The following is a 15,311-nucleotide window of genomic DNA, read 5'->3' as shown; positions in this document are numbered from 1 at the left end:
AACTATTGTTCGTGTCAAATATTGGTCGTTTGAACTATTGTTCATTTGATCTACTCAAATGACGTCATATCCTGCTATAGTTCAAATCAAAATGTTACTTTCTCATTTAAACTCTTTTTATTAACATACAGTAATTTTTAAAATTTAGGGATTTCATGAAGGTCAAACAATTAAAGGTATAGTTTAAACAAACAAAGAAATTTCTCAAATGAACATTTAAAATAGGTCAAATGAACATTAAAACTAGTTCAAATGAATATAAAAATTTCAAAATAACAAAAGAATTGTTCTTATGAACATGAAATAGTTCAAGTGAAGATAAAATAGTTCAAATGAAACAGCGCATGAACAAAAAATAGTTAAAAATAACAAAAATTCTGGGCCGAGCGCTGTGGCCAAGACAGTCTAAAAAGATTAAAGTTCATTTGCATTTAATTTTTTTGTTCATTTTAACTTTTTTTTTGTTTATTTGTACTAATTCTCATAATTTCTCCATTGTTCTAAAGAAAGAAATGCACAAGTTTTCCAGAAAAAAATTAGTTAGTAAGTATAAATAATAAGAAACATGTCCATTTCATTCTTGCTCAGACAAATCTTTAAGGATACCGTTGTAAATCGTACATGCAGAGTCACATGAACAGGGTTTTTAAAATTTCAATTGTATACAAATAACACAGTGTTTCCCAGTACACATGACAAATTATAGACGATCAAATTTAATAGATCCTTCACAATCTGTCTAATGACCCAAATTCCTTAGAATAAAACCGTTCCATACTTTTATGAGAATGTGAACTAATCTTCTATGAAGTTTTATTGTTTGTGGGAAACCCTGTACGATTTAAATGAAAGAATATGCTTGCATTTGTTATACCAGTGGATAATAAAGAAAACTCGAAGAATGTCTACAAGATTCTTATATCAATATTTTGCTTGTTTGTATGGTATAGCAGGCCAAAGGAATTGAGTCTTTGTAACAAACTCTGATTTTCTAATACCTATATTTTTTCCACCTGATAGTGTAAACCTTTGATATTTCAAACTTAGATTTTTTCATCTAACAGAATTCATAGCTTGAAATATTTAAGGTCTACGGCATTGGGTTACAAAGATATAGAGATTAGAACATCATAGTTTGTGACAAAGACTCAATTCATTTGTTGTAGCAACTATAACAGGAATAAAAAATTGTGCTCAGTAAAACTGTCAACTGCCACTTTTTATGAAAATCCTTGAATTTAATCAGAAAAATCCGCGAAAAATTAGTTTTATAGAATACCTACGAAGTATCTTTAAAGTTTTGAATCATGTACTCTTCCAGATAAATTTTTTGAGTAAAATAGTGCTGAAAAAAAAACTTTAACAAACAAATTAAAAGATTGAATAACAGTAAGGTTGAGCCTAGACTTTTTTCGGTTCGATGTTTAGTTTATCATGATCATTGTTAAGTAGATTCAATTGTAGACTTTATGTTGTTACAGCTAAGTTATAAGTCAAGGTTACCGTAAAATCTTATTTAGAAAAGCAAAACAAATTGGGTGAGTATTATCTCGTCTAATTCTAGAAAATGTGCCGCTTGATTTTAACAGTTAAGGCTGCAACCTAAATTGTCTGGAAGCACCAGGACTAGGGTTGAATCAAATTTGTTAAGTCCATAATATCGAGTGCAATTTTCATAAATTTCCGGAAGTCTGATCAGGCATAAAGAATCTTATTTTATTAACAACTCCCACATTTTCAACACTTCAACGCTTCAACTTCTCTATGAGGCAAAACCCGAGAAAATTGCTGGATAAGGCTTTTTTCAAAGTTTTGGGCTCTGACAGAACTTATATCACTAAAGTTTCAGTTCAAGTAAATATTTCCATTTAATGTTATAGCGCCGATGTAAGGATTTATCTCTAATTGGATAATGAGCTATTTCCATTGGTTCCGAATAGACAACAAACAAATGGCTGAACTCTGATTGGATCAGGCGCTAATGGAGTAGGGATACTAGAGTGATATCAGCAGGATGAGAATAAGCATTTCGTGAAACAATCCAATCCCCATCAGTTAGGCCTGTCCGGAGTAGCTAGGCCTCTTAGTACATTTCCAATAGAGCCATTTGCAATGTTTCTATTATATTAAAATAATCGGCATCCTGAAGTATATTTGCTTTTCGTCCCTTAACAAATATGCAGGGCTCTAGTATTTGTGTCTTCATGATGAACAATGCTCGTGACATGTAATAGATCGGTAGTGTGTTTATTTACAAAACACTGGGTTGAATATTTACAGAAGAAGGCAAACAAATTGCTATATCAATTTTGAAGAGAAAAAAAAATGGTCGCATTAGTATATATAGTATCGTTACAACCCGAATACACAATTAGTACATAAATATTCAAAAACATGTCTGCACTGCATAAACTGGTTTACATTGATGTTTATAAGTATTCTTTTTGTACTTACATTATTACAAAGCTGCGTTGCATTAGTTGTACAACCCCCCCCCCCCCCAATGGGAAAAACCGACTTTAAAAAGTTTTTTAATTAGTTGAATTGTTTCTCTCTCACATTCACATGAAACTATTAGACTGATAAATTTGTTGAAAATAAAAAAAAATACTTTGCAACCTTTTATAATTTAAATAAAAACAGAGAGCGGTCAATCAGTTCACTGTGTTCAGGTTATCACTAATTAGAAATAATGAGAGGAAATTTACATCATGATAAACTACAGATAGCCTCAATTACTTAGAGTTTATTAAACTTAAAGACAAAGTTTTGTCTGATTTTATTTTTCAATTAAGATTTATAGGCCGTGCATGGTTATTTTCAATTCTATACCCTGCTGCATTGTTTTTCGTTTCGATAAGGATCTTGTTATCAGCCAACGTTTGTTTATGAAGAAAAGTGACCCCTATAACATGTAATTTCATAGTATCAAAAACATATTGCCATTCTGTTTTTAAAAAAATACTTATTTTCTTATGATTTTGTGATTCTAGAAAAATGTATTGATTAAGCCCGGGTAAAAAAATACTTTTTTCCTCTGATTTTATGATTCTAGTTAGATTTATTTTTATCCTTTGATTAAGCCCGGGTAAAAAATACTTTTTTCCTCTGATTTTGTGATTCATACAATATAACCTCGGGAAAAATCATTTTTTTCTTCCAATTTTGCGATTCTAGAAATATTTTTTCTAGCCCACAAAATTAGGCCCACATAAAATATTTTTTTTCTTATGATTTTGTGAATCTAGAAGGATTTATTTCTGCTATAATTGAGCCTGGATCAGATTTCACTAGAATCCCTGAATAATACTTGATTAATTTGATAATAAAATCCTTGACAAACTTCCCTCTGTATCCAGTATTCAAGATGCACTCTGTACACTGTGTCATTCTCATCTTTGCTGTTGCAGCGGTGCAAGGTGATGTTTAAAGGGACTGTACTTGTAATTTTACATCACCCTCAATTTAAAAAGTGCCATTCTTGATTTAAACGGACATTTTGACGCCTATATCCGATCATTAACGGGCATATTTTGTCATTTTCTAGCAATTTCCTGCATTGTTTTTTTGAAGCGGAAATCCGAAATTCACTGATGTAGAGGTATAAACAACAATTGAAAATAATCATTTTTTAAACAGAAAAACTTAAATATCTCATTTATTCTTGATCACACTAAAAATGATACCGTTTTAAATCGTAAAATGGACATTCCACTTTATAATTGGAATTATGAAATGAAAATTATGTCTTCCCAGGGACCAATCTGCTTATTTGCTAAACTCGATAAGTCATTGTTAGGCAAAGATCATCTAATATATATATTCTTACTTTTCTAATGTATCACAACTCACAGTTCTTTGATAGCTATTTTTTAACTGGCTGACTGGTACAATTCTTAAATGCCTGCTAATTTTTTAAACTTTATTTTTTTACCCACTGAAGGTCTTTATTCTTTTTGGGATTCTTGTTGGGATTCTTGTTGGGATTCTTGTTGGGATTCTTGTTGGGATTCTTTTTGGGATTCTTGTTGGGATTCTTGTTGGGATTCTTGTTGGGATTCTAGTTGGGATTCTTGTTGGGATTCTTGTTGGGATTCTTGTTGGGATTCTTGTTGGGATTCTTGTTGGGATTCTTGTTGGGAGTCTCCGATGAAAAATCTTGAAGTTATGAAGTCTTGACTCTTGGGTCTCCGATAGTATACTCCAATGATAATGATTTCCTTCCAGACTCCAAAGACTCCAAATAAAACATTTTGTCCAGGGCTATGAAGTATTGGAGATCAATAGTGAACACAAGATGGCCTGTGCAAGCTTTAATGCTACAGAAAAAGTAGGTTCCATTTTGTTTACCTTTATAAACCTTTTAAGGATATATGTAGTCGAATTTGTATCTAAAAAAGATAAAAGAATATCTTTACTGTTTTGTTAACAAGTGGGTTTCAAGTCTCCTGCTGTGAATCTGGTATGAAACTTTAAATCAGGGGTTACTTAAAATAAAAAATATTAAAGGAATATTTGTGAACAAAATTAAACAAAGTAAATCCAATCAAAAACATAATCGATAAAAAGTATCAAAAGATGGCAATTTAAATCTTGTTAAATATTCAAAATCTGTAGTTTATGGTAAGTGGTCCAAAATATCAACCTCCTCCCTCCTAGAGTACTCCCTTCTAGAGTACTACGGAAGAAATAATAGGATGTTTAGAGTACTACAGAAGAAATGATATAATATTTAGAGTACTACAGAAGAAATAATATAATGTTTAGAGTACTACAGAATAAAAGATATAATGTTTAGAGTACTACAGAAGAAATTATATAGTGTTTAGAGTACTACAGAAGAAATGATATAATGTTTAGAGTACTACAGAAGAAATGATATAATGTTTAGAGTACTACAGAAGAAATAATATAATGTTTAGAGTACTACAGAATAAAAGATATAATGTTTAGAGTACTACAGAAGAAATTACATAGTGAATGTTTAGAGTACTACAGAAGAAATTACATAGTGTTTAGAGTACTACAGAAGAAATAATATAATGTTTAGAGTACTACAGAATAAAGGATATAATGTTTAGAGTACTACAGAAGAAATGATATAATGTTTTGAGTACTACAGAAGAAATGATATAATGTTTAGAGTACTACAGAAGAAATTCAAAAGTTATCTAAGGAAACCAAGGCAAAAATTGAAAAATATCTAGAGGGAGAAAATTCAGAAAGTAAGTTTTTTGTTATAGTTAATAAATCCATTAAATAAAAAGCAATAAAAATAACAATTATAAGATAAATAATCACTATATTCCATTTCCCTCCTTGGCTATTAATTTGTTGATTTGTTTCATTACAATATGAACTCCGGTTTATTTGAAATACAGGGTGTCCCAAAAAAACATGGGAATTCAGTAACGAATTGTATATCGTCTTTGCTATGAATAAACATTGTAATACCTAATTTCAAAAGCCATAATATTATTATGTCTGCTAGAGTTTATTTTATGAAAAGGGTAAAAGACTGTAAAGATGTGTCTATAATGTCTCCACAAGATGAACAATGAAGACGGACAAGTTTACTCAGTTTGTATACTGCAATTTTCTTGTTTTACTAAGTACAACTGTATGCAGTCAAAACATAAACAAACAAAATGTAAACATAGCAGACGAACTCTTACAGATTTCAGCTTTCTGCAGTAGGTATCACTATACTAAATCAAAGAATTATTTGAAAAGACGATATCGAATTCGTCACTGAATTCCCATGTTTTTTGGGACCATTCTGACTATTAAACAGCTCGGTCAAGTTGCAATAATGATACAGACTTTAAACGGCAAAACAGTACAACAAATGAAACATTTTCTCTGCATTTGTATTTTTGACAACTCGATATGGTATACATTTTGTTATAGTTAAGCTATTAAATACTTTTCCTCAGCTTCAACATATCATGGTGTAGACCTTTGATATTTCAAACTTAGACTATTAATTACATCTATCATACATGCAGAATTCATATAATTTCCAATATTAAAGGTCTTCAACATCGGGCTGCAAAGATTTGGGATTAGAAAATTAGAGTTTGAGACAAAAACTTCTTTCATAATTAATATTTTTTTAGAAAAGAAAATGGAATGCAAATTTCCATTATTTTTCTTTATGACTAATACCACCCCAGAGTATACTCTTACTATGTGTCACAACATCACAGAGACGGTAATAATAATAATGATAATAATAATAATGATATTAATAAAAACAAGAATACACAAAATGATGATAATTCATGAAAATATGTAGCTCTAAAAAGAATACAAAATTATAATAATGCAAAAATAGAAATGCAAATAATTACTAAAACAGTCATGATTATGATTTTAGACAACCCCCCCTGAGCCCCTGCCAGGAAAAGGGTACTCTAAAACCCCTGACGTGTTTCTGAAATCCTGCGGAAAAGGAGAATACTATGTGAGAAAATTCTCCGGACCAGGAGGTGATAATCAGGTGAAGAATGTTTTAATGGCTGCATGTATGTTCCTTCTTTCCCGCTTTTCCTGCTTTCTCAGGTCTCGGCACATGTGTACCATCTACGGACAGCTGACATCTGTTTCCCGCATTTCCAGCTTTCTCAGGTCTCGGCACATGTGTACCATCTACGGACAGCTGACATCTGTTTATCTGAGTTCTCTCAAAAAATTTCTTTCTGAAACAGATTGTTTGACGCATTCCTTCAACTCTCAAAAGGAAGCAAAAACTAAAAAAATATTAACTTACATTATTTGATCCAATATAATTTATCAATTGAAATATCCAAAGTCTAGTTTGGATCTAGTAATTAGAAATCCTAAGTCTAGTTTGGATTTTGTAATTAGAAATTCAAAGTTTGGAGCAAATTCTCAATTTCTTTACTGCAAATCTCTCAATAATGGATTACTTCAGTATGCTTTAATAAACATCCTTTAACACAAGTGGTTCCACCGCATGTAGTTTCACGCAATTTTGCACATAGCTTGTCCAAGTTTTGCTCATTATCGCCAAATTAATGAGCAATATTTTCAAGTTTCAAAAAACAGAGGAAACAGTTTGTATTGTTCTTGTTATCTATGTTTCTATGTTCAAGGATAAGACCTGGCACGAGGAGGTAAAGAAGCTTCAAGAAGAAATCGACGGAGAAGGTTTAAAATATGACAACACCATTATCTATGGAATGACCAACAACACCAGAGAGGAAACTAAAGACAGGAGCGTTTTTCATAACATAACTTATAGAATAAGATTTTTTAGCCCGATTTTGATTTGAAGTTGTTGAAATTAAAATTCAATCCGCAATTTTTACACTTTCACATATCACAAATTCGAGGGCTAAATCTTTAGATTCTGTAAATTAATTATTTTTGTTTGTTTTATTGCATCTCAATGTTATGAGACTTGTTTGAGCAGGCAAGATTCAGTTATGCTGAAGAAAGCTGATGATTCTGGAAAGGCTGATGAAACAACAACAACAGCTGCAACAACAACAACAACAGCTTCAACAACAACAACTGCAGCAGAGACAACAACAAAAAAAGAAGAACCGAAAGGGTATAGTGCAGACAAAGAAGAACCGAAAGGGTATAGTGCAGACAAAGAAGAAGAAAAGAAAGGATATAGCGACAAATAAATAAAAAGAAACGAAAAAATGAAAAAGATAAAAAGTGAAATATACAGCTTGATCTTATTTTTCAATTTACAGGAGAATAGAGTGAACTGCTTTAATTTCTAATGAAAAATATTTTTTAGTTTTAGATATTAACAACTTAACTTTTAGTGATATTGCAATATCACCACTAACAAAATTGATGGAAGTGTTAACCTTTTTTCTTAAATCGACACAGTGAAAATATCATTGTAAGACAATGGCAACCATGAACATTAAATGTTATATTTGCAATGGTACCCCAAACACAATTATCTGACCAATGCAAACATGTTAAATTTATAATGGTACCCCAAACACAATTATCTGACCAATGCAAACAACTTTTTGTTTTTTTGAAGCTTTAAATTTGTTTAATTTTGATTATTCCTTCATTGTTTCTGCAGTTTGCAGTCACTTTTGAACAGAGGCTCATGAAAAAAAATTCTACCTCTAACTTTAATGGTTAGAACGCTAGAAAGGTTTTTTTAAAAAGTACGCGGGTAAAATGTTGAAAAATTTAAATTTTTTATTGTTGACAAATATCAACCCTTTCCCCACTGGGTTACTTGAAAACAAAGTGAATAAATACTAAAGTGGACCAGACTAAGGCAACGATGACAGGTTGGGCCATACAGTTTTATTTGGTTTGAAAATAATTGCACGAAAAGATTTCTTTTGGAACGTAAAGACTAGAAAAAATAGATGTCATCTTCAGCTAGAACTTAAAAATTTTCATAATCAAAAATAAAAGTTTTTTGTATGTTTTTATGTGTTTTATATGCAAATAAATTCATTGATTTTACCTGGCAGGCTTGCACTTCTGGGTCTATTTGACAAATAATGCATCATTGGAAAGCTCTTATGCTCTACTTTTGAAATCTACAAAAATATTGCAAATTTGCAAAACTTATTTTTTTAGCAAAATCCTTTTAAAAAGTAAAAATGTTTGTAAAAAAAAGTTTTAAAAAATGATAAAATTAAGGCGAGACATGGATCAAATGTTTAAAGAAATATGGAACAAAGACTGTGATTGAAAATGGTCTCACATAATATAACTATGTTAGAGCCGGGTTAGAAAATATGAAGAGTGTATTAGGCTCCGCCACAGAGGTCCCCCCCTGCATCATCTATGAGGTCGCCAAGGAGATAAAGCTGTGCCTGTAGGTGGTTGTCTGGTCGCTCTAGGAGGATTTCTTCGAAGAACTGGAGAACTTAGAAGAGAGGGCGAGAAGGAGAACTGAACTTAACCCGAGGCAGAGGTGCATTGGGCAGAGAACAATCCAGAGGAGCTTGTTGTGGATGTCCTCTGGTTGAAGGAACTTGAGGGACTATAACTTCAGTATAGATTACTGGTTTGAGACTGTCTATTGAAACCTTATCCGCTGCAGAGTAAAATATTTGTCATCTTTTTTGTAGAACTGGGTACGGACCTCTATACAAAGGTTGGAGAGGAGGAGTCTTTGAATCCTCACAAACAAACACATGGGTTGCAATTTTTGGGGATGCAGGGATAGCAGGAGTGTTGCACGAACAAGGTGATTAGGAGGGGATGAGAAACTCTGCTCGATGGAACAGATCAGAGAATATCTCCAACTCCAGAGCATCTAGGAACATTCCAGGGAGCACCAAAGGGGAACCATAAACAGCTCCTGCAGTGGAACAAACTTGATCATTCGTCAGAGCACAAAGCAAACCCAAGAGAACCAGCAGGAAGATGATGGATCCAAACTGAACCTGCTAGCTTGGAATGGAGAGAACTCTTTAAGGAACGGTAAAACCTTTCAACCATACCACTACCTGAGGATGGAACAAGGTTGTCTTTGTATGAAAGAGTCCAAGAAGATGGCACAATTCTTTCCACGAGGAGGAGGTGAACTGTGTTCCAGGATTGTAAGTAAGAACTGATGGAACTCCAAACCTGGAAACCCATCCTGAAAGCAGAGCCTGAGCAAGATCAACATGAAGATTTCTGAACCTTCTACTGGGGACAGGGATTTGTGGAACACTGGAACGGATGTGGGTCTGGATCTTGCTTTTATGGCAAGTAATGCAGGAATGAGCCAAAAGGCCAACATCTTTGGACAAATTTTTTCCAACAAAAATGTTGAGAGATTAACCTGCAAGAAGCTCAGACTCCAGGGTGAGACAAACCATGAGTTGGAGAAACAAGGATTTCCAGAGAGAACCAGGAGCTAGAGGTCTTGGAAAACCTGTAGAGAGGTCATAAAGAACTAATACTCCAGACAAAGGAACTATTTGCATGCTGAGCAAAGAGCTTGAAATTAGATCCTAAGTTTCTGATCATTGTTTGAAGCTGAGCAACATGGGAATAATCTATTAACTGAGCTGAGGTCAAAGAAACATCGGAGGAGTGAGCTGGAGAAATTAAACCCTGAGCATGAGTTCCAGAGTTGACAGAGAGAACCGGAAAAACTGAACCTTCAGAGCAGGAACCAGGAACTACAACCACATGAATACCAACAGGATGGGATGGCAGAGTAGGCAGCTAGCAGCTCATGGTCAAATGCGGAGTAGTGTGTCTCCAGGATGGAGAGTTTCTTGCTGAAGAATGCTAGTGGGGCCCAGGACGAAGACAATTCTTTGCTTGAGGACTGCACCAACGTGGGACTCTGCGGCATCAATGACTAGGGAGATAGGAACTGAGGGAACAGGATGAACCAACCTGAGAACACGAAGAGAGCAGGTTTGGCATGGGAGAAGGACTGCTCCATGACAGAGTCCCTTTCAAAGCTGAATGATATATACTTTGTGGAGAAAAAACTCAGTATTAACAGTTGAATGAGCGGTTGAGATCAAGCGAAACTCTATGCAGTCTTGAATAAGAAATGCAACTTTTTTCACATATTTGAGCTTTGTTCAACCAAATTCGTACATTTTTTGTTTCAATTTTTATCCACTTTTTAAAACTTTTTAATTAGTTCAACCACTAAGATAATACAGTTTTTTGTTTTCAACTGCTAGGTTTCAGATATTTCAACAAATTTTGCTTTCAATCAATGGAACAAAGTTCTTCTTAAAATACTGCTGGGTTTAAGATTTGAAATAATTAATTTGCTTTTAACCGCTTGTTTAAAGTTTTTTAAGCAACTGCTCATTCAACCACTCCCGCTGAGATTTTTCTAAAAAGTATATATCATTGTTCAAAGCTGAGGTCAGAGGGTGAAGAATCTTTGCAGCCTTATGGATAAACTTCCTGTAGAACTTGATCAGTCCTAGGAATTGTTGGAGAGAGAGGTCGATCAACTGGACAAGGGAAATGAAAGATGGCAGAGCAGAGCTTCTGGAGAGGGGCGGAGCCAGAGGCAGACACATGACAGCTGAGAAACTCTACCTGGTTGACAGCAAAAACACACTTGTCCAGGTTGATGGTTAGTCCATGTTCTCTGCAGAGCTGAAGGACTTGCTGAAGATGATCTTGATGAGAAACCAAATCAGGAGAATAGATGAGAGTATCATCTAAGTAAATGAATCAAAATGGAAGATCACCAAAAATATTATCCATCATTTAGAACTTTCAGTTTTGAAAATAATGGATTTGAATGTGCCTTGAAAGTACTATGATTAACCACCCGCTCTTATTGCCTTTTTTGCAAAGATCTGATTTTGCAGTTTACAGTTTTTAACCCCTCCCCAAGTAGCAATTCCATATTCAATATGAAGCCTTAGAAGAGAGTTATAAACATATGGACGAATGTTTAATGGTAAGATATTCTTAGTTTGAGACAAAACAAAGATTGAGCTATCAATTCTATTTAGTATTTTGGTAAAAATATTGCCTTTTCCTGAGCTGTTCTTGGGTTTCAGCTTATTTACCGTTTCAAAAATAATATCAGGTGTAATATTTGCAAAAACAAAATTCTCATTCATGGACTCATTTAAATATGTTTCAAAAGTGAAGTCAGATTCCGGAATGTCTAGACAGCATATGTCCCACGTTGACAAAAAATTCATTAAAACCTTCTGCTATTTCATTAGATCCTACAAAAGTTTGATTGTTATCAGTAAATATATCAGGAACAGAATGACTTCTTTTAGAGGAAATTATAGAATTAAGTTAAGGTACAGGTTTTTAATTATCTTTTGAATATTCTTGAAACATTAAGTAAAAATAACTGGCTTTGGCCTTTTTTATCAAAGAACATGGCATCAACCTTTTACTGAATGAACAATTTCCTTGTGTGAGCAATAAAAGAGAAGGAAAACAGACGATAATGCAACAAATGTACAAATTCAAACTTTTGCTGAAGCACTGATAAAAGGGTTGTTAATAAATGATGCATGAACAAGATGAAAAGCAATAAAAAACCATATTCCAGATACAGATTACTAGGCTTTTATGGCATTTTGTGTCCATCTTCTCTTTCAACTTTTAATTGTGGCTTTATCTGAGTTAAAAAAGAATCTCAAACATATTATCAAATATTTTCTTCACCGATTAATTTACAAAATGGCCAACAACAAATTCTTTATTCCTTAGAAATTGCGGATATCTCTCATAGGATGGAATTTATTTTCAAAGCTGTCATTGATCATTACCATAGATAAATAAAAAAACATAGATAGCTTATGTACGCAAAATCACCAAGAATTGTACAGTCCACAAACTCATACTTCTAGAGGTCAAAGTGTACTTCAATGATAAGCGGGGTGGTTTGGTGTTTTAATGGATTTCATAATAGAGCGTAAAATAACTCCAGGAATGGAAATATTTGAACAACAATATTTCACTGAGCAATTTATCATATTGACGAGAACTGAAGAAGGACATGAGAAGGACTAAACTGTCTTAAATTTCTCTCTACAGAACTCATGTACACCACAAGTACTCAATGACATAAGAACAGCCAATGTTCACAACCGACCTAGTTAATCTAAATAATAGGAATATCTTTAAAACATCTCTGTACATTTAAATCTTTCAAGGTGAAAAATGTCGTCTTATGCGCAATTTATCTTTATCCATGGTTATTACAATTTACGAACTATATTCCTGCACTCTCATAGGAGAAAACAATGTACATATATCCAAAAAGAGAGAAAAAGACTGCATTTAAAATTTCCATAATGGATATTTAGATTAAGTAGTTGTGATTAAAAGTATCCCATTCTGAAGTTCCCAGCTCAGTATGGATCACATGCTTAGTGATGTATAATTCCGGGGATGAGAGTTGTTAAACAATCTCAACCCATTAGGATTTGTCTCAAGGTAGTTCAGCCTAATCAAGGAGTTTATATTGATTAGCCTTGCGATTGAGTATCTTGCAATCCTGATATCCTATGCTGTGGCTGTCCTGATGTTCGGTTTAAAGCTGGCGAGATCGCGTCCATTGGTTTAGCGTTGATTCATGGTCAACATCGATAGCTAAGTGAAACTGAATTATACCTGGATAGATACAAGCAGTCTGTGGAGTAGGGTTTTTACTACAAATTTACACATAAAAGTCTTGTTTTATTTCCTAGATTATTATTGTTTGAAAAAAAGGATTTTTTTTATTCAATCCTTGCCAGCATTTTCAGACAATAAACATATCCTAACTTCTTATTGTAATTTCGAAAATCTTTCTTTATGAATGCAATGTATAAAGTTAACTAAAGTGAAACTATGAGGCATTTTTTTTGAAAATGCTCAAATCCACCTTGCACTAGTTCTAAAGTTTTCTTTGAAACAGTTGAAAAAAAGATCGTTAAAACTTTAAAAATCTGTATCAAAAACAACTAAATGGATATTATTTAGTGGTTCTAAAATTAGATCTTTGTTGTTTGTTTTAATTCATGTCAATAAAAGGTAAGCAGACAGATTATTGGTAATTTAGAATCAATTTGTTTTTAATTTGGTCGGAGATATTGATAGCCTTGACAAAATAGATAAATGCATGCAGTACACATAAGAATGCATTTGAAAAAATTTAAAGAAAGCACTAATTAATTCTGATTTTATAAAAAGTGTGATAAAGGTTTGAGAATAAATATAAAAGGTTGTTTAAGAATTGTGCACCCCCCCCCCCTCCCAAATATGTGATGTATACCAATAAAACTCTGAATGAATGAGTAAATGACACAATAGTTGTCTGATGTTAGATATGGTCAGCACTAGCAGTCACTACTTATCATGCATAGATTATTCATTAAGCACTGGTTTGTTGCACTAACCCTCAGAGGTATATTTCATACACTAATGTTTCGTTGGATATTGTGTTTTGTACTGAAATAAAGTTTTGTCTCTGCATTTACTTTCTTTTAGGTATTGCTGGAAATGTGTTGTTCACAATAAATGAAGATGTCCTTCAAAATAATACAACTATACCGTGTTGTCAGGCAAAGCAAATTGTAACCTGTCAACGAATAAATGTCAACTTTGATACTATTGGAGAACATTTTTTAACTTTTCCGGGCAATTTGACTTTGGAATTTGATGATTTTATTGGAAAAGATGAAAATTGTCTTCATTATGGAAGTAACTTTACCAATGCTATCATTACCTATGATCCTGTAAAAAAAAGTTTGCATGGCCATTTACAAAATCCAGTGGGTAAAACATTTATCATTGAAAACTGTGGCATGTATGGTCACATTTGGAAGGAAATAAATGTGCAAGAATTGATAGAGCATTCGGTGACAGGGTTAACAAATGCAAACATTGCAATTGATGAGATGGCCAGTCAAAACGTACTTCCAGTAATTAATGAAGGAGTTGATAATTTTTCATTAGTAACAATATCTGTAAAAATATACTACACCAAAGAGTTTGCTGCAGTAACACCTGACATAAACGGGTATGTTAATCAAATGCTTGCTGAAACAAATCAGGGATACGCCAACAGCAAAATACCTCTAAACATAGTCAATCATTGCATTGAGCTGGCTACAATAAAAGAGAGGGCTGATCCTACTTCAATGATCTATACCTTTGCATACATGAAATATTCAGTTGAAGAGTTAAGAGAAAGCGCAGATGCTGCTGTTCTTCTTGTAAGCAGCATGAACGCATGTGGAATTGCTTTCTTTAACACAATTTCCAATGGTCTGACCTTATCAGTGTCCATGAAATCATGCGCAGTTGGATACTTCACATTCAGTCATGAGCTAGCACATAATTTTGGTTGTCAACATGATCCACTAACTACAACAAGTACAGCATATCCCTATGGACATGGATATTTAATACCAGCAGGGTCAGGTCCTGGAGGATATAGAACAATAATGGCTTACAGCCAACCTACATTTGAAACTAGAATAAACTATTACTCTAATCCCAATTTAAAACTTAGTTTTACCGGAACATCAATTGGGCTACAAAATGTATCAGACAACGCTCAAATTCTTACAAATAATAGATTCAGAATTGCTTCCATCGGAAATGAATCTCTATTATGTAAACTTATAATACCTGATATACAATTTGACAGTTTGACAGAAACAACTACTGATGGAGAAACAACCACTGATGAAAAAACAACTACTGAGGGAGAAACAACTAATGATGGAGAAACAACTACTGATGGAGAAATAACTACTGATGGAGAAACAACTACTGATGGAGAAACAACTACTAATGGAGAAACAACTACTGATGGAGAAAAAACTACTGATGGAGAAACAACTACTGATGGAGAA

At 33.3% G+C, this 15,311-nt stretch overlaps 2 protein-coding genes across 2 annotated transcripts; both read left to right on the top strand.

Annotated features, from left to right (window-relative positions):
* The first annotated feature begins 4,227 nt into the window (after window positions 1–4,227).
* Window positions 4,228–7,692, top strand: LOC111714541 (uncharacterized). The gene is made up of 6 exons (XM_023489676.1): window positions 4,228–4,330; window positions 5,144–5,225; window positions 6,120–6,214; window positions 6,380–6,502; window positions 7,119–7,240; window positions 7,439–7,692. The coding sequence occupies exons 1-6, from the start codon at window positions 4,298–4,300 to the stop codon at window positions 7,656–7,658; spliced, it is 675 nt and encodes a 224-aa protein (XP_023345444.1). The 5' UTR covers window positions 4,228–4,297; the 3' UTR covers window positions 7,659–7,692.
* A 6,061-nt stretch (window positions 7,693–13,753) lies between these two features.
* On the top strand, window positions 13,754–15,311 carry LOC111714540 (uncharacterized; the record flags this gene model as incomplete). The annotated part of the gene is given in 2 exon segments (XM_023489675.1): window positions 13,754–13,855; window positions 13,939–15,311. Coding segments are annotated over 2 exon segments (1,422 nt in total), but the record flags the coding sequence as incomplete, so codon positions are not given.

This window comes from Eurytemora carolleeae, unplaced genomic scaffold (assembly GCF_000591075.1).
Source record: "Eurytemora carolleeae unplaced genomic scaffold, Eaff_2.0 scaffold1591, whole genome shotgun sequence".
In the NCBI taxonomy this organism is placed as follows: Eukaryota; Metazoa; Arthropoda; class Copepoda; order Calanoida; family Temoridae; genus Eurytemora; species Eurytemora carolleeae.
Note: the sequence above shows the minus strand (reverse complement) of the source record. Positions and strands in the feature narration are given on the sequence as shown.